Here is a 21,289-nt window from a genome sequence, read left to right on the forward strand (position 1 = left end):
TCATAAAAGCCTTTATAAGAGTTCTAAGTCATGAACCAAATTAATCAGCTCTGAGGTGAATAACAACATAACAAAGTTTGATTTAAAGCAAAACAGTATTTGAAAATCAGACAAAAAGACAAAGGTACAAGGCTGTGTACTTAACATCTTTAATGAGGAAGTGAACTACAGTCCCATGAAGCATTGCCTAATTGCAATAAAAACAATGGAAAAATATAAAACTATTGATTTAAGGTTGTTGATTGTGAATATTGAAACAATATACCTTGATTTTATAGCAAAATATTCAGATATTTGCAAATACACAAGTGTTTGAGAGTCCAGGGAGACCGACTCGATTGCGTCATTGCTTCAGAGCTTGTTTGGCGCGCTTTCTTCAGCGCAATTCTCTGATTGGTGGATCTTCTCTGCAGGAACATGGGTAGTGTAGTTCTTCACCAGAACTTCAGTTAATTAATGCAATTTTTACGAAATGATGATGAAATAACACAGACTGTTGGCTTCAATAGAAGCATATACCATCGATTAACAACCTCAGAGTTCATGGTATGTCTGTCCTTAAAGGTTTAGAAGTTACTGTTAAAAACTGACACCCCTATGGAGAAAATGAATGGGATTTTTACTTCTGGAACCACACTGTTACGCTCTATAGTGGTGGGTATTTTTAATTCCTCATTTTATTTTGATTTAGTTCACTGATTTGTTCACTGAGAAGCCTTCAGCTCTCCAGATTGTAAAGAGGAGGAGCACACAGAAGCTTCTTATCCAGGTAATCTCCTCTTTCATCTGCCAGCTAATAAGCAGAAATGACCGAACATTCCTGGATATACTGCACTGAATAAATTAACAGCACATGAGATTTGAAAAGCGTAAGTAACAGCAATGTGTGTCATTAATAGCTGTACTCTGTTCTATTAAAAAGAACTTAAAAAAATCAATTCAATTCTGTTATTCTTAAAGTGGTAATGGCTTTAAATGATACAGACACAAATATGTTTAAAAAGGAAGCAAATGTACATTAAATATTCCTTTCTGTTGCAAATCATGGTGCTCTCGCCTGCAGCTGAGCGGAGCCAGAACAGTTTACTTTCAGTACTTTGTGAGATACTGGAAGATCAGTCCCACCGGGAGCTGTTTGCGCTAGAGTTAGGGTCAGGCACAGGACAACATGTGGTTCACTTTGCCCAAGAAATGCCTTTTGTGACATGGCAGCCATCAGACATCAAGGAGGGATCATGGAACAGGTACTCACTGTTTGAACCTTAGCATGTTTAAACCACAGCTACCATGTTATTTTAAAAAGTCAATTATCTTACTTGAAATAGGAGACATTAATTATTGAATCATCAGGGTTAATTATGACATCTCTGCTGCAGTATCAGAGCTTACATTGGGGCCACTAAGGCAAAGACAGTGCTGGAGCCTGTGCATCTGGACGCCAGTGAGCCCTGGGAAAAATGGGCAGGACTCCCACAAAGCTCCTGTGTCATCATCATAGCAATCAACCTGCTTCAATACAGCACCTTCAGCACCGCAGAGGTATAGGTCACATATTCAGATTAGCATTATTTCTTCTTTGTGTACAGATTTAAAAGTTAGAGAAACTTGGAACTGAGTGGTATTCAAGGAGTAGTTCGTTCTAAGCACGTATGCTGTGTTCAGATTACAGTTACTGACTTTCAATTACACGCCTGGATAAGTCACATCAGGTAAACGTTTGATGTCCTTTGAGAAAAGTTGTTGCCTCCAAGTCTTATTTTAAGGATCTGGTGATGATACTCCATTGTTTATTTTCACTTTTTACATTTATCGTGTTTGTTCTGTTCAAGCTAGACTCAAAAAGTACTTGTTGGTTATAAAAATGCGCAGTAGAATTGTAATTCCTTTATTGTTTTCAGTACATCATTGAAAAGATCAATAGCACACAACTGCTTTTATGGTTTTTCTTAGTCCTTATATGGGAAAGAGCGGTGTAAAGATGCCTTAAAGTGTATCCTTTTGTTTAAAGGAATATTTCACCCAAAAATGAAAATTCTCTCATAATTTACTTCCCCTCATGACATCCCAAATGTGAATGACTTTCTTTCTTCTACTGAACACAAATAAAGATCTTTAGAAATACATTTCAACTTTATAGGTCCATACAATGGGAATGGTTGCCAAAACTTTGAAGCTCCAAAAAGCACATATAGGCATCATAAAAGTAATCCATACGACTCCAGTGGTTTAATCCGTCTTCAGATGCGATATGATTGGTTTTGGTTGAGAACTGACCAAAATGTAACTAATTTTTCACTATAAATCTTGACATTAGCAGTCTCCTCGGCAGAGTTCAAGCTAGATTACACTTTTTAGTGCACATGGGTCAAGCACTATATAAGTGTAATAGAGCTTGAAATCATGGCCGCCGAGGAGACTGCTGATGTCAAGATGTTATATTTTGGTCAGTTCTCACTCAAAACCGATTGGATCGCTTCTTTTGTCTGCTTTTCAGAACTTCAAAGTTTTCGTCACCATTCACTTGCTTTGTATGGACCAACAGAGCTTTGATATTCTTTTAAAAATCATTTGTGTTCAGTAGAAGACACACACATCAGGGATGGCATGAGGGTGAGTAAATTATGAGATAATTTTCATTTTTTGGGTGAAAGTTTCCTTGATTATGATGTACCTATTTGACTTTTATATGTACATTGGCATTTGAGGTCTGTGTAAGTTAAATGCACTCAAATAAATTTGTCTCCACAGGGTTTGTTCAAAGGATCTGGGCAGATACTGAAACAGAACGGCCTCCTAGTTACTTATGGAGTGAGTTTTGTTACTGTGATGTCTACATATTGCTTGCAAGTTTTTTGATAAACAGTATATACATTCATAGCCATGAACTAAACATGGTGAGCCATCTGGCCATAAATTCTCTCACTCAGCCATATGCTATCAATGGAACCATCACCCCCATCTGCAATGAAGAACTGGACCAGACCTTACGCGAGATGTGGGTTTCCCAACAGAGATATTTATTTTCCTTTATTTCAAGATTCAAGATAAGTATATTGGCGTTTGTTAACCATTGAAGACAATACGTAGATTCATTCTCAAGTACATTACATACAACTACTGTCTTTCTTGCCCTGTTTACACCAATTTTCTCGTAGGAATCCAGAGTGGGGTCTTCCAGACATTGATGTGCTTAGACAGCTGGCTTTTGGAAATGGAATGAGAATGGAACGAATGGTGAGAAAATATTAAGTTTTTTTTTTTAATCTTAATGTACACAAACATAATTGGGAGAGAACTATATTTACGCCCTCTGAAAACAGCCTATTCATACTTCAATTTGATGTGTTGCTCAACAGATCGAGATGCCTGAGAGTAACAAATGTCTTGTCTTCAGAAAACTCGAGGAACTCTATTTAGAGAACACGGATCCAGTTTCCAGGACAGAATCTGTTACCAAAGAAACCTGTTATTTATGACAGGATCACATTTTGCACTTCTACAGCCATTACAGTTTCATTTCTTATTAAATCAGTCAATTCTGCCAAGCACACAAATAAACAGATTCACACCGTTTTATTTTGCACGTCATCCTTTCAGAGACAAGAAAAAATTTCACTAATGTATGACCAATATAAGAACAAGATATTTATTAAATATGATCTTAAAACTAGATTATTTTATTAAGTCAGGTGTATCAGTATGTTACAAACATGCAGTGTTCACTTTCATCCAAAAGCAGTCTCTCTCTTCATTACCATCCATATTCAAAACCACATGCATTCAACACTTCTAACTCTCACACGGACTGGCTTTTGTGTGATATTGATGTGGTGCTCAATTTTCAACTGAAATTAATTAGTTAAGAAAATGCAATTTGAGATCAATTCTTTCATATAGTCCGCCAAGAGTTCTGAGCAGTCAGGCTAGGACCCCTAATTATGTTGATACTGTAAAGACAAACAGATGTGACGACTACAGAGCGTTTGACTGGCAAACTTGGATGCAAGGCCATTTAATAAAATAAAAAATTGGTGATATGATTGTAAAGTTGACATCTCGTTGGCTGATAATTATACGGCAGATGGCAGAAATCACTAGCGTGGATTCCACTAAACAGATCCTAAACGCATAACGTCAGTTCATTTGAAACATTACTATAATTGCATACAACAGATTAGTCAAATGGAAACCAGAACTGGAGTGTCAGATGAGTTTAGAATATTTTAGTGAATTGGTGCTAAAAGTCTCTTTAAGGAATAGTTCACCCAAAAATGTAATTCTCTCATTTTACTCACCCTCATGCCATCCCAGATGTGTATGACTTTCTTTCTTTTGCCGAGCACAAAGCAGATTTTTAGAAGAATATCTCAGCTCTGTAGGTCCATACAATGCAAGTGAATGGTGACCAGACATTTGAAGCTCCAACAAGCACAAAGTTAGCAGAAAAAGTATTCCATAAAACTCCAGTGGTTAAATCCATGTCTTCAGAAGTAATATGATAGGTGTGGGTGAGAAACAGATCAATATTTAAGTTCTTTTTACTATAAATATCCACTTTCACCATCGCATTCTTTTTGCATATCTTTTTGCATAGAGGAAGGAGAATTTATAGTAAAAAAGGACTTAAATATTTATCTGTTTCTACCCACACATATCAGATCTCTTCTGATGATATGGATTTAAACCAATGGAGTCGTATGGATTATTTTTATGCTGCCTTTATATGCTTTTTGGATCTTCAAAGTTTTGGTCTCCATTCACTTGCACTGTATGGACCTACAGAGCTGAAATATTCTTCTAAAAATCTTCATTTGTGTTCTGCTGAAGAAAGAAAGTCAAACACATCTGGGATGCAATGAGGGTGAGTAAATGATGAGAGAATTTTCATTTTTGGGTGAACTGTCCCTTTAAACTGAAGAAAAAACAGCTTTGTTTGATCAGCGCGCAATATCTGCCTCCTCTGAAATTAAGTTTACACCTGCAAGCATCTCTTAAAAAACTGGAGACAAAGGATGGTCTTGTCATTTTGATTCATATTGTGTTAAATTCTATGGTACGACAGACTAACTTCACATCAGCTTCGTTTTATAAGAAAAAACGACATATGCGAAAATCAAGCTCTCAAAAACATGTCCGGGCCCTTTAACCCCAAAATAGAAAGAAATAAACTAAATTTTACATAAAGAAAATTAAGCCTAGTTTCAGGACAATTACGATTTTTGTATTGTGACATTTTCATGAGTTACATTTTCACCCCACATTTTTACTACCATAATGCATCTGGACGTTTGACTTTTTAGGATTTCCATTATTATCAATGATGATTCTCATTCCTGTAAAACAGTCATTTTTATTGCATTAAAGTAAAGTACACTGCAATACAATGATTACAGTTCAACTGGAATAAAATAAAGGCAGTACAACAAATGTTACCTTGCCGTGTAAATCATTTATAATTCAAGTAATTTTTTTTCCGTATTACAGTAATGAGAATGAGCTTCTTTTTTTTTTTTGCATTACGGTAATGATAATTTGGGGGAAATGTGCTTACTAGTCGTGAAAATAATGACAAAGCAAAATAGCTTCATTCTTAAATGCAAAATAAAACTTCTATTATTTTTCTTTTGATTATCAGGAGTGAAATATAACATGGACACGATCTTGACAGGTTTTGTGAGATTCACCTGGTAGAAAGATAAAGGCTCCCCACCAGCACTGTCTGTTGCTGCTCCTTCATGAAAAGAGGCAGGAAAGGGAGAGGGGACTCAAGACAGCCAGATGCTTTTACAATGTTTCTACATTTTCAATAATTGTGAAACAATGTGAAGAGAGAGCAGGTAGAGGGTACAGGGCAATACACCCAGAAACTGCAGGGGAAGGTTGAATGTAGTGTGGGGCAAAGGCATACGATGAGCTATTAGTCAAACGAAATGAGCTGAGCCTCTGCACTGCCTGGAAGAGCCTGTGGTGGCTGCTGTTGTGATGGCTGCTGAGGACCACCAGGGGGAGCCATCTGTTCACAAACAAACATGGAAAGACAATATTAATAATGATAGTAAAACTATGGCTTTGTTTGGAAAGTTATACCAGTTATACTCACTACTGACTAATACTGTGCAGTACACGGCCTTATATATATTTTTAATCATTAAATAGTACGTGAATAGTTTTAAATGTAAGCGCTGCTGAGTTGTCCTTAAAATATGGCCATTTTGCATTTTCAATTACATTTTGTGTCCAGATATCTTAACGTTTGATAGTAGACCCAATAATGATTCCAAAAAAAGTTACAAATCACGGCTGTAACAATGGCAGGTCAAGTCAAGCACACTGTAAAATGAGATACAGTATTCCACACATTGGGCTCTGTTGTTTCCTGCATATGCATATGGAAAATGTACATACTGTGCACATTATAGATAATACAGTTGACCTAACAAGTATTTGGACCCTTATGCCACACTTCAAAATGTATGAATGTCTTATATTACATAAAATGAGTGACTTTTTTTTTTAAAGAAATATACCACATTTTTGTGACTGAATGGTCCAAATACTTTCGTGGGCTACTGTATAAACAGCCGAAATAGTGAGAGCTGCATGTTGGCATTCTCTTCTGAACATCTGTTTTGTAAACAATAAATTGTTATGGAATAAGGCTGACCTGCTGGTACATAGGCTGTTGCCCATGCATGTACTGCTGTTGGGGAGGCATGTTGGGGTCTTGTCCTGGAAGAGCTGTCATCATATTCTGTGATAGAACGTAATGGCAATCAGTGACAGCCTTCAAGCTTTACAAGTTACACCCACCTGATTTTTCTTTACACTGTGAACCCTATAGTTGTCATTACTGAAATCTTTTTTTAAATTAAAAATCTTAATTAAACATTACTTAAAATGTCACGTTTTGTGCTCATAACTCAAATATCTATGTTCCTTTAACGTATTTTTTCTTAAAAATCCATAGACGCAAAATTTTAATTGTTAACTCAAAGTGGAGTACAAAACTGAGGTTATGGGGAGTACCCATAATCCCTTGCGCTCGAATTATTTAATTAAGAATTAATTGAGGTTTTAGCTCTTATGTAGTATTATTTATGTTGTTATGAACTAGTTGTTTCGTGTGATGTCACCATTACGGTGATCTGTGTAACCTTTGGTCAATTGGACCCTTTTAACACTATTTTAGTTCTCCTTGTGCATGTGTAACTGAAGTACAGGTGTCTATGCATTTCTGTGGAGAAATACATTTATTTAATGACTGACCTAGAATAAGCTGTGTTATTGTAGGACCTACATTTGAGTCCATTCAATAAAATGTATTAAGCAGAAACAACATCATTTATGTAAATAGCAAATCTGAGTTAAGTCTATTTGCATCTAGTTACCTTAACTTAAATAGTTAAGTTCATTCCAACTCACTCCCTCAACTGAATTAAGTCAACTTATTAGGGTTTTCAGTGTATAGGAACAATAGTAGTATATTAAATGTGTGATCTACATTGACTGTATGATGTACCTGCATGTTGTATGGCTGGTAACCCATATAGGCCATGCCATTGGTAGGGGCAGCCTGGGACATAGGGGGCAAACTCTGAGCTTGAGACACCACATTCTACAGAAAGAACCAGCAATCACATAATCGTTTACTTCTACAATTAACATTTCACTCACAGCAAATTCCATGAGAAACCTCCTTATCAAAACTGACCTGGTATCCCTGTGTGGGTGTGGGCTGGTAATTAGTATAGGCAGGTGTGGTTGTAGGAGGGGCTTGTCCTGGAGCGGCAGGCTGTCCGCTGGTGCCTGCAGTCTGGTACATGTAAGCGTTCACCATGTTGGGATCTAAAAGACAGAGCAGAGAATCTACTGTATTAAATATTTTTAAAATATAAACAGTGTTAAAATCTTAGGCACAATAGATGTTTCACAAAAACATTTGTCTTAAGCAGACCAATCTTAACCAATCTTTAGTGTGTCTGTCAATAGAAAGATTTATTTTGTAAATTGAATAGACAGAAGTAGAACCAGAAGTCCTGCAACAGATGGTATTAATATTTCCCATGATAGGCAAAGGCACAAAGGAAAATCAAATTGTAATATTCGAGTAGTGTTTTCACTAGTTGAATATTTAAAGCTGAACGAGTACTAGATTAATCGATTATTTGTGCACAACCCTATCTGGAATTTTTTATTTTTTTAATGTCTAATGCACTTTAATTGTCTAAATGCTAAATAAAAAGTATTCATGGCATTACTTTTGAAAATATCCTCACTTTATGCCATTTTTCACAAGTGCCAAAAACATCTGCACAGTACAGAATGGTTTGACAGTAGGGCTGCAACTAATGATTATTTTGATAATTAATCTAACAATTATTAGAACTATTATTCGACTATTCGGCGATTATTGCAATGATTAATCATTAGCTCTTAACCGATTATTCAGCTTGTGCCCCGACTGGTTGTATTAAACGTGCTTACTAACAATAAAGAGGACAAAATCATCTTTTAAAAATACCTCTTAATGATATTCACTGAATTAAGGAAAAAAAAAAAAAAACTTATGAAGTTTAATTCAGTAAAGAAATTCACTACAAAAAATCCTACTGTTATCAAGTGTTTTTGTCTTGTTTTCCATTTAAAATTGTCTAAAAATCCTTAAAGATACATTTACTTGAAGCAACATATAAGATATTTAGACTTGCTTTAAGAGAATGTATCTTAAATATAAGTGTATTTTGTATACAAGTGTATTTTTTCACTTTTTTATACTTCTGTGAGTGCAGTAAAGACAAAATATACTTTTATTCAAGATCTATTCTCAGGTGAATGCATCTTTTTTAAAAGGATTTTTAATATTATATTCAACATTCTCAGATAAAACATTTTCTTCTGCAGTATAGCTGCTAAAGATAATGTACGTTGTTTTAAAGGAGTTTTAGATATTTATATTGGAAAACAAGCCAAAACAAAAACAAATCAAAAATGTATTTTGTTGCAGTGTAAAATTGGGTGAAGACTACCCTCTCTCGTCTTTCTGTTCAAAAAAACAAACTCTCTCTTATTAATAAAGCTGCGTATTTCCAATTTTCTTCACAATAAGAAATGCACAGTGACATATTATGATATAATAAGTCGCGAGCCATCACGTCATAATCTAGCTGCATTAAGCTCGAGGGACGAGCATCCTTGTGACAGAGTGCGCCTCAACCGGATGCAGTTTTAATCTCTCCCCCTTAGAACGGGACATTCGCACAACTCATAGAAGAGATGCTGCCCGCACAGAGAAATGCCAGTTTCAGAGTTTGTAGTTGTTTACATGATCTGCTTCTGTATTATCTGACCTTTAATAAAGCTATAACGCATTAAATATAACTGCATTTAAGATATAACACCAGGTTGTTTCCTTTAAAGAGCTCCAGCTCCACTTATTCAGCAACGAGAGTGCTTCTGTATTTACTTATTTTGTATTTTTGCATTATAATTCCCTCATACATTGCGATCTACATCACCTGAAACTGTTTGGAAAGTTTGGAGTGCGTCTGGACTGTGAGCTGTGTAATTCTTCCTCTCCTCAGTCAGGTGCGAACTGCAGTGCTGCTCTCGCACATCATCATTAGAGTTTAATGTGATCTCATGTTAAGTTAAATGACATCAAACGACTATTCGGCAATTTTTGTCAACAATTTTCTATTGTCGACGTTGTCGACTAATCGCTCCAGCCCTACCTGACAATCAACTCTACAAGCATTTAATTAAAAAAAAAAAAATCAATGGATCTTTGAAAAGATATTTAGTAAATGTTTAGTTCACCTGTAGCTGACACAGGCATTGCCTGGTATGGGCCACCAGCTCCTGTTTGTCCAGGCTGGTTCATATAGACGCCATGCATGGGCGACCCTTCCACTGAACCAGCAGGGCTGAACGTGCCTGGATAACTGGGAGGACCAGCCGGGGGATACACCACCCCTCCTGTCACATTAGGAGGCAGTGACTGCATCTAAAAGCACCAAACAGTAGCACATCATGAACAAATATAACATAAAAAGGGTGAATGCTGACAGGGAAATCTCATGAAAATGTCCAGGTGACATTTCAGACAAAAAAATAAGAAATAATTATGCATGTGGAAAATGAAGCCTATTTTAAAGGACCATTTTGGTCCTTCTTCATGAATTATGAGTAAGACAAATTTGTTTAAATCATCCATAAAAACTTTGACTATGTTTATACTTGTATTTAGCACCTGAGACTCATCTTAATAGCAGATGTACACCAGAGTCAATAAGAGCATCTTTTGAACGAAATATCTGACAGCAGAGCAAAACTACAAGTATAAATATATACACTGATCAGCCACAACATTAAAACCACTGACAGGTGAAGTGAATAACATTTATTATCTTATTGTCAGTTCTTGAATTTCATGTGTTGGAAGCAGGAAAAATGGGCAAGCGCAAGGATCTGAGCGACTTTGTCAAGGGCCAAATTGTGATGGCTAGACGACTGGGTAAGAGGATTTCTAGAACGGCAGGTCTTGTGGGGTGTTCCCGGTATGCAGTGGTTAGTAGCTACCAAAAGTGGTCCAAGGAAGAACAACCGGTGAACCGGTGACAGGGTCATGGGCACCCAAGGCTCATTTATGTGCACAGGGAGCAAAGGCTAGCCATCTGGTCCGATCCCACAGAAGAGCTACTGAAGCACAAATTGCTGAAAAACTTAATGCTAGCCATGATAGGAGGCCTGGGTAGCTCAGCCAGTAAAGATGCTGACTACCACACCTGTAGTTGCAAGATCGGTTCCAGGGCGTGCTGAGTGACTGAGTGGCCCGGTTGCTAGTGTGGGTAGAGTCACGTTGGGTTAACCTCCTCGTGGTCTCTAGAATGTGGTTCTCGCTCTCGGTGGGGCACGTGGCGAGTTGTGCGTGGATGCCACAGAGAATAGCGTGAGCCTCCACATGCTCTAGGTCTCCGCCGTAACGCGCTCAACAAGCCACGTGATAAGATGCACGGATTGGATGTCTCATACGCGGAGGCAACTGAGATTTGTCCTTCGCCACCTGGATTGAGGCGAGTCACTATGCCACCACGAGGACCTAGAGCGCATTGGGAATTGGGCATGCCAAATTGGGGAGAAAATCCCCCCCACCTAAAAAAAACAAAAAAAAAAACAATGCTGGCCATGATAGAAAGGTGTCAAAACCAAGGACGTATTAAGAACAGAGAGGCCCATGGGCCGGTACACCATGGAGGCCCCCCATGCCGTGTCACGTGACAATGTTCACCTTTATGCGCTACAGGACGCTTGCCAGATTTGGATGGATTTTTCAGATTGACAGAAGAAAAGTTTGGAGCAATGTCTTGCATGGCCAATTATATGTACTTTTTAATTATGAACCGGTCCAAAATCATGCATTATTAATAGGGATGTGCACGGTATTCAAATAGCTTACCAAAATCACTATTCTGTTATTCTGCACGTGTTTAGAGGTCTTCAACCCGATCTGAGTCCAACGGAATCCGACAAACCTAAAGGTTTTGGGCCAGGTTCTGGTCAGTTTTTCAAGAAAGCTATAGGGTGAGTTACAGGCTGTTCATACGTGTGTCGAGGCCATGTAAACACACACTGGCCGGACGTCTTTGAACGTTGCGCCATACCGCGTGGGACCGTTGCATTATCTAGACACTGTGTTAAGTTTAAAAGAACTTTAATATTTATAAACAAATCTCAAGACACCTGCGTTCTGTTTTGCAATTTGTTGTGCATGACTGTCGCATTTATTTTTTTTTGACACTTAAATTTAAATATTTATTAACGCATCTCAAGACACCTGTGTTCTGTTTCACCATTTGTTGCGCTGCATCAAGCTTTTTCAGCTCAGGTGTCACAAATCGACATTCTGTTGAAGTTCAGGTTGGAAAGAGGATTTATGTGACTGTTACACATGAATCCAGATTGTTTTTCACCTGGCAAAGATTAAGCGCTTGATAAACGGTAAGCCAATGTTTTTTCCCCCTTTTGTTCTGGTGTGCAGACAATAATTACACAAGTTAAATGCTGAATCACTTAAAAATCAAAGCATCCTGAAGAGGTTTAAAAACTGTAGTGTGCGTTGCCTCATGGAAAGTGAACCTGTCCGGGCAGAATTATGCATTTTCCATTGATTAAGAATAAGCCTACTATGTTGCAGGCAGAGAAAAAGATTATTTTTGTTTGACTTTAATGTGACTATCTTTTGAAGATCTATGTATTGTGCTATTTAGGCTCATGGCTCACTGCACTTTATTCCCTGCTAATCTGAGATTGTTTTTGATGCATCCATGCCAATAAACGTTTCTTATTCCCGTGTCCCGACTCCTGGCAAATAACAGAATAACATGAACTCTCGCGGTTAACCAAATATTACAAAAGGTTACCATGCACATATTTAGGGTATTAAGGCATCTTTTCCTTTATCATTAAACATTAAATGCATGCAGGACTTAAACATTTAAAGTCCTCCATAATGTTGCACGAATTCTGTCACTTATATGAATTTAACCCATCAGCTTGGTACACAGCAAGGGTAAACTGCATGTTATCTTTGTGTTTGAAAGCATTTTGTAAATCAGACGCTGTTCTCTGTAGTCCTTCAAATAAATGTGCTTCACTTGTGAGACACAGATTGCTTGAGCGCGCACTCGAGTGCCTGTGCTCGTGCTGCTGCAGTCCAGCACGCATTCGGCCGAACAAATAGTATTTCACTTGCTGACATTTACGTGGATTTATAATAGATTTCTCAAAATAAATAAATTATTGATTTAGAGTTCGGGGACCTTTGGGTGCAGAGGCCCCTTGGCAATGGCCCAATCGGCCCGGTGGTTAATCCGTCCCTGGTCAGAACACACAGTGCATCACAGCTTGATCTGTATGGGGCTGCATAGCCGCAGACCGGTCAGAGTGCCCATACTGACCCCAGTCCACCACCGAAAGCGCCTACAATGGGCACGTGTGTGTCAGAACTGGACCATGGAGCAATGGAAGAAGGTGGCCTGATCAGATGAATCACGTTTTTCATTAGATCATGTGGACTGCTGGGTGTGTGTGCATCCTTTACCTGGGGAAGAGATGGTAGCAGGATGCACTATGGGAAGAAGGCAGGCCGGTGGAGGCAGTGTGACGCTCTGGACAATGTTCTGCTGGGTAACCTTGGGCATTCATGTGGATCTTACTTTGACATGTACCACCTACCTAAAGATTGTTACAGACCATGTACACCCCTGCATGGCAACATAATTCCCTGATGGCAGTGGCCTCTTTCAGCAGGATAATGCACACTGCCACACAGCAAAAATTGTTCAGGAATGGTTTGAGGAACATGACAAAGTGTTCAAGGTGTTGAATTGGCCTCCAAATTCCCCAGATCTCAATCTGATTGAGTATATATGGGATGTGCTGGACCAACAAGTCCGATCCATGGAGGCCCCACCTCGCAAATTATAGGACTTATAGGATCTGCTGCTAACGTCTTGGTGCCAGATACCACAGGACACCTTCAGAGGTCTTGTGGAGTCCATGCCTCAATGGGTCAGAGCTGTTTTGGTGGCACGAGTGGGACCTACATGATATTAGGCAGGTGGTTTTAATGTTGTGGCTGAGTAGTGTGTGTGTGTGTGTGTGTGTGTGTGTGTGTGTGTGTGTGTGTATATATGTGTGTGTATATATATTTCACTATAGAATTTTCTAGGCCTGGAAATTACAGTATTCAAATTTCCTTTTATTTCCAGCTTTTCCATGACTGATTCATTCATTTAGATACTATGACAGAGTCAATCTGATATGAATTTCAGAAGCAACGTGTTAAATGTGTGTTCATCAGTGCAGACCTGGGCATAAGGCAGAGAGAATGCAGGCATCTGTGCTCTCATCTGTATGGTGTGTTTCTGCTGCTCCAGACGCATCTGTCTCTCCTTCTCCTGCTCTTGAAGACGTTGAATGGCCAGCTGCCTCTGCATCTCCAAGTATTCCTGCAGAAACCAGTCAAAGTCAGCTTCCCCTGATCACATGAGTCAACTGCACAAGATCCCACAGAAAACCAGCTCACCTGTTTCTTCTGCCTCATGATCTCCAGTTTCTGGGCGAGCTGGATTTGTCTCTGTCTTTCAGCCTCCTCCGCAGCCCTCCGCAGTTTCTCTCTGTGTTCATCTCTCAGAGCGTTCAGAGCCCCCCGCGCATCACGCACCTGCGCCAGTTTGTCCTGAAGTCCCTCATAGTACACTGACCGGGAGAGAAGAACACATTTACCATCAAAGCAGTGTTGGAGAAGCTACTCATAAAGCTATATCTCCTTCTGAAAAAGTAGTTAGCTACACTGCAAAGAAAATCTAAATTCTATGAAATCAAAATTGGAGTTTTGTTGTTTTTAGTCCATGTCTGTTAGCTTTGAGGCCATCTATGTTAAAGGATGTGCCGGTTCAATACAAGTTAAGATCAATCAACAGCATTTGTGACGTTGATTTCCAAAAAAATTCTTATGACTTGTTTATTTAAAAGAATTATTGTGAGTGAATTGTTGTGCTTGACCCCTTCCGTCCTGCCCCACTTCGCACTCACTACCCGCCCACCTTTTTACATCTTTTCACGGCCATTTTAAAATCCTGAGGTGTGAACGACTGGTGCTGAACTGGGGGGGTTTCCAGACACGAAGCATAGCTTGATATGTCATACACAGAATGTCAGTGGGCAAGCATGCACCAAGTCTAGGCACAAGTGGGTTGGTGAAATCATGTGCACAAAGCGCTAGTGGGATAGGTCAAGTGCAATTTAATTCAGAGGTGGTTCTCTGGTTGTCCTTGCCTTGTTTGACTAGTCCCCGCATAAGTTGCATTTTCATTGCAATGGGCATTAAATCTCTTAACTCTCATCCTCCACAATATTAATCAGCCATAGATTGTGGCTATCCGCTTTGTTACAGCAATTGTGAAGCCATGTTCGTAACTCGGGTCTGGACGTCAGCACCAGCGTCGCTTTGAACTCCACATGAAAAGCGCTCGCAGACAAAAATGTCTCATTCTGCATTTTGGTGATAGTTAAGACTTGGCGTGCTTCTGTGGTAATTAAAATGCACCTTACACAGGCTGAAAAATATTTTCTGTCACAAGTTCCATCAAATAGCGTCACTTTACAATAAAAATGATAATAATACATTTTATTTATCTGCGCCTTTCACAGCACTCAAGGACACCCTACAGCATAAAAAGCAACAATTAAGAAAGTTAAAATACAAAGAACAACAAATCATACAAATAGTCCCAGATAAGATCCATAAAAAATTAATACGAAGTAAACCTAAAAACACATGTACAGGTGCATCTCAATAAATTAGAATGTCGTGGAAAAGTTCATTTATTTCAGTAATTCAACACAAATTGTGAAACTCGTGTATTAAATAAATTCAGTGCACACAGACTGAAGTAGTTTAAGTCTTTGGTTCTTTTAATTGTGATGATTTTGCTCACATTTAACAAAAACCCACCAATTCACTATCTCAGAAAATTAGAATACATCATAAGACCAATAAAAAAAAACATTTTTAGTGAATTGTTGGCCTTCTGGAAAGTATGTTCATTTACTGTATATGTACTCAATACTTGGTAGGGGCTCCTTTTACTTTAATTACTGCCTCAATTCGGCGTGGCATGGAGGTGATCAGTTTGTGGCACTGCTGAGGTGGTATGGAAGCCCAGGTTTCTTTGACAGTGGCCTTCAGCTCATCTGCATTTTTTGGTCTCTTGTTTCTCATTTTCCTCTTGACAATACCCCATAGATTCTCTATGGGGTTCAGGTCTGGTGAGTTTGCTGGCCAGTCAAGCACACCAACACCATGGTCATTTAACCAACTTTTGGTGCTTTTGGCAGTGTGGGCATGTGCCAAATCCTGCTGGAAAATGAAATCAGCATCTTTAAAAAGCTGGTCAGCAGAAGGAAGCATGAAGTGCTCCAAAATTTCATGGTAAACGGGTGCAGTGACTTTGGTTTTCAAAAAACACAATGGACCAACACCAGAAGATGACATTGCACCCCAAATCATCACAGACTGTGGAAACTTAACACTGGACTTCAAGCAACTTGGGCTATGAGCTTCTCCACCCTTCCTCCAGACTCTAGGACCTTGGTTTCCAAATGAAATACAAAACTTGCTCTCATCTGAAAAGAGGACTTTGGACCACTGGGCAACAGTCCAGTTTTTCTTCTCCTTAGCCCAGGTAAGACGCCTCTGATGTTGTCTGTGGTTCAGGAGTGGCTTAACAAGAGGAATACGACAACTGTAGCCAAATTCCTTGACACGTCTGTGTGTGGTTGATGCCTTGACCCCAGCCTCAGTCCATTCCTTGTGAAGTTCACCCAAAATCTTGAATCGATTTTGCTTGACAATCCTCATAAGGCTGCGGTTCTCTCGGTTGGTTGTGCATCTTTTTCTTCCACACTTTTTCCTTCCACTCAACTTTCTGTTAACATGCTTGGATACAGCAGTGAACAGCCAGCTTCTTTGGCAATGAATGTTTGTGGCTTACCCTCCTTGTGAAGGGTGTCAATGATTGTCTTCTGGACAACTGTCAGATCAGCAGTCTTCCCCATGATTGTGTAGCCTAGTGAACCAAACTGAGAGACCATTTTGAAGGCTCAGGAAAACTTTGCAGGTGTTTTGAGTTGATTAGCTGATTGGCATGTCACCATATTCTAATTTTTTGAGATAGTGAATTGGTGGGTTTTTGTTAAATGTGAGCCAAAATCATCTCAATTAAAAGAACCAAAGACTTAAACTACTTCAGTCTGTGTGCACTGAATTTATTTAATACATGAGTTTCACAATTTGAGTTGAATTACTGAAATAAATGAACTTTTCCACGACATTCTAATTTATTGAGATGCACCTGTATATTAATTAGTTCCAAAGTTTTGGTGCAAAGCAACTAAAAGCTCTAGCACCCATAGAACTAAGTTTAAAAGATGGAACAATCAATAAATCAGCAGAGGATGATCTTAAGGAATGTGACAGAATGTATGGTTGGAGAAGGTCTGAAAGATTATCACTGACACTGAATCACTGCTGTGCGTGTTTGTGATGTGTCCGTCGGTGTAATGACCCCGGGCGGACACGTCGCAAAGGTTCTGCCCTTTTACCAGTGTTTATGCTGGTTTATGCTGTATTTACGGTAAATGCGTTAATTGAGATTAAGAAAAATTAACGCGTTAACTTTAATTAATCACAAGTGTTAACGCGTTAATTTTGACACCTCTAATTTAAAGTGATCGCATCTTAGTGCAATGACCTATTTCTACGGAAAGTAGCAAATTGCAATTTGCGCAACTTCATTAACATTCAATACACCCCCAGTTTGTGCGCATACAACCACACGTAGCGTAAACACTCGCACCCACGCCCACTTGCGCTTGCACGTAAACTGCGTTTAGAATTAGCGCTCATGAAATTTTGATAAGACGCAGCACGCAGTTGTTGCGCATAGCGCTGCACCTAGTACGGTCACAAAAATAGAGCCTTGTGGCCATACTTTTGAAACGGTATATATTTTAACATTAATGGACTGGCCCCATTCACTTCCATTATACGTGCCTTACTGTAACCACCATTTTGATTTTTCCCCTTTTTCTCCCGATTTGGAATGCCCAATTCCCAATGCGCTTTTAAGTCCTCGTGGTCGCGTAGTGATTTGCCTCAATCCGGGTGGCGGAGGACGAATCCCAGCTGCCTCCGCATCTGAGACCATCAACCCATGCATCTTATCATGTGGCTTGTTGAGCTACGGAGCTACGTTGCTACGGAGACATAGTGCGTGTGGAGGCTTCTTGCCATCCACCGCGGCATCCATGCTCAACTCACCACGCGCCCCACCGAGAACGAACCACATTATAGTGACCACGAGGAGGTTACCCCATGTGACTCTACCCTCCCTAGCAACCAGGCCAATTTGGTTGCTTAGGAGACCTAGCTGGAGTCACTCAGCACGCCCTGGGATACAAACTAGCGAACTCCAGGGGTGGTAGCCAGCGCGTTTTACCACTGAGCTACCCAGGCCCCTCCATTTTTGCTTTTTTAAATAAACAAGCGATGAGGCTAAATAATTTTTTTGTGGAAATCAACATTGTCACAAATACTGTTAATCAAGCTTAACTTGTACTGAACCTGGAACATTCCTTTAACATACTTGTAAAAGTTGTCAAAAGATCATGACCGAAAATGTTAATGATCTTGCACTCAGAGGTGTAAAATTTTGTCCAATTAAAAGTACTCTCAAGGATAATGATGTCCCTACCCCTAATACCACCTACCTCAAACTAGCAAGCAGCAAATCATAATTCATGGCTTAAAATAAAGCCTAATGTCTATTTAAAACAATGGACAAGCCCTTCCACAAGTATGTTACTGCATGTTGATAAAGCGCAAAAAGGGTCAAAATAAAAATCACAATCCTAAATCACAAGGTGCACACATGTCTGACTCACATCTCTTCTCATCCAGCTGGTTGAGAATCTCGAGCAGCTGCGGGTGCATGTTGTTGATGGACTGGAAGAAAGAGAGCACCGCACTGTCATTGGTGATGCTGCGCCCACGCATGTGGTTGCTCTTCATGCGGTTGAGGAAGGTGGTGACGGCATTCTGCAAGACCTTCAGGAACTGCTCGTGGTTCTCCTCCGATTCGCCATTCTGATACTGCTGCTGAGGAGTCACACAAGAATCTCAGCAGGGAAAGTAGCAAAAAAAAAAAAAAAAAATGGACCATTTTCAGGAAGACATGTACACATCCATTTTTCTAGTGCTCCATGTACCTCCACTATGTTGATGGGTTGGACTGGGGTGTGGCTCTCCACTGGTTGGCTGATTGGCACAGGCTCAGCCAATGAAACGGGGGCAGGAGCAGAGGGGGTGGGACTCTTCCGAGCCTCTTCCTGTTTCTTCTCCCAGTAAGTTCTGTTCAGGTAACGAGCCAGCTAAAAAAATGCAAATGTAATTTAAATATACAGATAGCACTTTTCCAAAATAACTTGATTATAACATGACATTAAAATTTACTTAATACATATTACAGCACTATTTGTGCATGACCTGTGTATGTTATTTCAAATGCAAATAATTGTTGTCAAAATGTTGTCAATATATCAATTGTAAACTCTCTGTGCCTCTGAAACGACTTTTCTTTACGGTCAACGTCACAAATTCCTGTTACTTTTCAACCGTATGACTCCATTCTGGTATGTTACACAATCCAATTTTCACAAATCAATCAAGATAAAATCAAGTCCCACCTTACTGTGGATAAAGTGCCTGCAAAGTGGTTAAAAGTAGATGTAAAACAAAGAATAAAAAAAAAATATAGGAACATTTGTTCACCTCTGGATCCACTTCTTCAGCAGATGGAGCTGATGAGTTCTGAAATGCAGAGAAACATTTTACCCACTGTAGACAGATAAAAATGAGGGTCTTAAACGAATTGCTTAAATTACTGTATACATGTAGTCTCTTACCATGGGTGAGGTGTAGAGAGTGCTGACAGGTGGGGCAGAGGAGGTCACAGGTGTGGGGTCAGCTTTAGGGTATGCAGAGTATGTGTTCTTATGTTTCTGTAAACAAACAAATCGAAGGATTATACAACCACATCACCTCAGGCTTCATGTGGTACAGCAGCGTTTGCTTGTAGACTGATGTATATGCAGATGTCTCACCATCCTCTCCTTCTCTTCAGCTTCACTCTGAGACAGAGCGATGGCCAGCTGCAGCTCCTCTTCTTCCTGAAGTGCCGCCTCGTCTCTCTTAGGAGGCATCTGAGAAGCAGAGCAGCAACAGGTGGTCAGGGAGAAAACACAGGAAGGACAGAAGGGGAGTTAAGCTGAACATTTATGTATTTTCAATTAAATCAGTTTTATTTGAAATAATATAGATTCACCAATCTATAAAGTCTGCCCAATACTCATAATTATATACTTGTTATTTCCTATAACCAATACAATGGCCAATATTATACAAATCTAAATTTTCTCTTTTAAAAAAAACAAAAACAAATGAAAACATCAGAAGTATAAGGGTTGAATTTGAATAATTAATAGCTATTATAATAATAAGTAGTAGAGACGCACCGATACTACTCGGTAAATACTTGCATTTGGTAACAGTGTCATTTCATATTTCCAAGTACGAGTACATTAACATGCATGGCACTTCTAAACTTTGAGCCATTTCGTTCTTCCGGTTTCAAAACGAAAATTGAAGCAACGTCATCAAATATGAGGTAAATGCGTTAACTCCGAGTTATGATTGGAAGTAGAGTACACTAATACGTCATTCAGTTACGAGTGTTTCTCCACATTATTCGTGAGAAGGAGTGCTTCCATCCAATCACAGTGCTGCCTTGTGCATGAGCTCGCATTACAGCGGAGAATTCGAAACCACACGGACGTGACAGCGGACTTTTACACAGAACACTGTGGTGAGATCAGAATCACTCGTCAGAATGGACCTCAGTTGATAACAGGACCGGAGCGAGGTTCTGCTGCTCATGCTAAATATGAACCAGCTGTTTGTTTGCGTCTTCGCCGTACGTCTGATCATGGAAAGAATAACATGACGGCTTGTTCAAAAACAGAGTGATCCCAAACCTTAAAGTCATGTCAACACTCTTTTCCTTTACATTGTGTGAAAAAGAATTTGAAATACTGGATAACTTTTCAAAGACAAGGTTAGTAAGCAATTTTTATCACACTAGAGTCATGTTAACACGTATTATGTTTAAGTATTGCGGCTGTACTTTTGAAACAGTGTGTTAATGAGTGAACTGTTAAGCTTGACCCTCTCCTGTCCTCCTCCCTTCACAACCACTACCTGCCCACCTTTTTACATCTTTTCACGGCCCTTTCATTAACCTTTTTATTTTTTACATCTAAGGTGTGAACGACTGGTGCTGAACTAGTGGGATTTCATGACACTTTAATAAAGAGTGTTTCAGTGCTCCGATATTGTGTGATATAGTGTGTCACGGTTGTTACTGTAAAGCTCCAATATGACATTGAAGAAGCACAGAAGCACCATTACAGTAGTCCATGACTCGTGCATTATATTCAAAGTCTCTCGATGCCACACAATAGCTTTGTGAATTGCAAAGGATGCGTTTAATAAGTAAATATACATTCTGCATGCGCAGCACGCTTAAGTGAATGAGTGCCGCTCTGTTGTTGACACACTCATAGCATGCACATGGTTATTCCTGGTGTTCCGCCCAACAACAAAAAAAGC

The 21,289-nt window shown here is 39.4% G+C and overlaps 2 protein-coding genes across 10 annotated transcripts in view; one reads left to right on the forward strand and one right to left on the reverse strand.

Moving 5' to 3' along the window:
* Positions 1-779: 779 nt before the first annotated feature.
* On the forward strand, positions 780-3,481 carry zgc:103625 (methyltransferase-like 26 B). 2 transcript variants are annotated; one of them, XM_051716508.1, is made up of 6 exons: positions 1,045-1,244; positions 1,377-1,539; positions 2,749-2,808; positions 2,928-2,995; positions 3,156-3,234; positions 3,357-3,481. In XM_051716508.1, exons 1-6 carry the CDS (start codon positions 1,045-1,047, stop codon positions 3,474-3,476), a joined length of 690 nt encoding a protein of 229 aa, XP_051572468.1. In that variant the 3' UTR covers positions 3,477-3,481. The 2 variants fall into 2 exon arrangements, with proteins under 2 accessions (XP_051572467.1, XP_051572468.1); XM_051716507.1 differs by adding an exon at positions 780-869 and having other exon boundaries at positions 1,064-1,244; positions 2,928-3,481.
* Positions 3,482-3,621: 140 nt separating this feature from the next.
* The window catches only part of hgs (hepatocyte growth factor-regulated tyrosine kinase substrate), a 36,434-nt gene continuing 18,766 nt past the window's right edge, over positions 3,622-21,289 (reverse strand). For 5 of the 8 annotated variants that reach the window (XM_051716467.1, XM_051716465.1, XM_051716464.1 and 2 more), the window contains 12 exons: positions 19,726-19,824; positions 19,528-19,623; positions 19,394-19,432; positions 18,832-18,993; positions 18,508-18,721; positions 14,087-14,259; positions 13,869-14,009; positions 9,817-10,003; positions 7,712-7,845; positions 7,520-7,615; positions 6,665-6,751; positions 3,622-6,013 (listed from right to left, as the gene is read on the reverse strand). In XM_051716467.1, coding sequence (XP_051572427.1) covers positions 5,918-6,013; positions 6,665-6,751; positions 7,520-7,615; positions 7,712-7,845; positions 9,817-10,003; positions 13,869-14,009; positions 14,087-14,259; positions 18,508-18,721; positions 18,832-18,993; positions 19,394-19,432; positions 19,528-19,623; positions 19,726-19,824 — 1,524 coding nt within the window. In that variant the 3' untranslated portion in view covers positions 3,622-5,917. The remainder of the gene's footprint in view (positions 6,014-6,664; positions 6,752-7,519; positions 7,616-7,711; positions 7,846-9,816; positions 10,004-13,868; positions 14,010-14,086; positions 14,260-18,507; positions 18,722-18,831; positions 18,994-19,393; positions 19,433-19,527; positions 19,624-19,725; positions 19,825-21,289) is intronic. The other 3 variants (XM_051716468.1, XM_051716466.1, XM_051716463.1) reach the window with 1 other exon arrangement.

Source organism: Myxocyprinus asiaticus, chromosome 14, assembly GCF_019703515.2.
Source record: "Myxocyprinus asiaticus isolate MX2 ecotype Aquarium Trade chromosome 14, UBuf_Myxa_2, whole genome shotgun sequence".
Lineage (NCBI taxonomy): Eukaryota > Metazoa > Chordata > Actinopteri > Cypriniformes > Catostomidae > Myxocyprinus > Myxocyprinus asiaticus.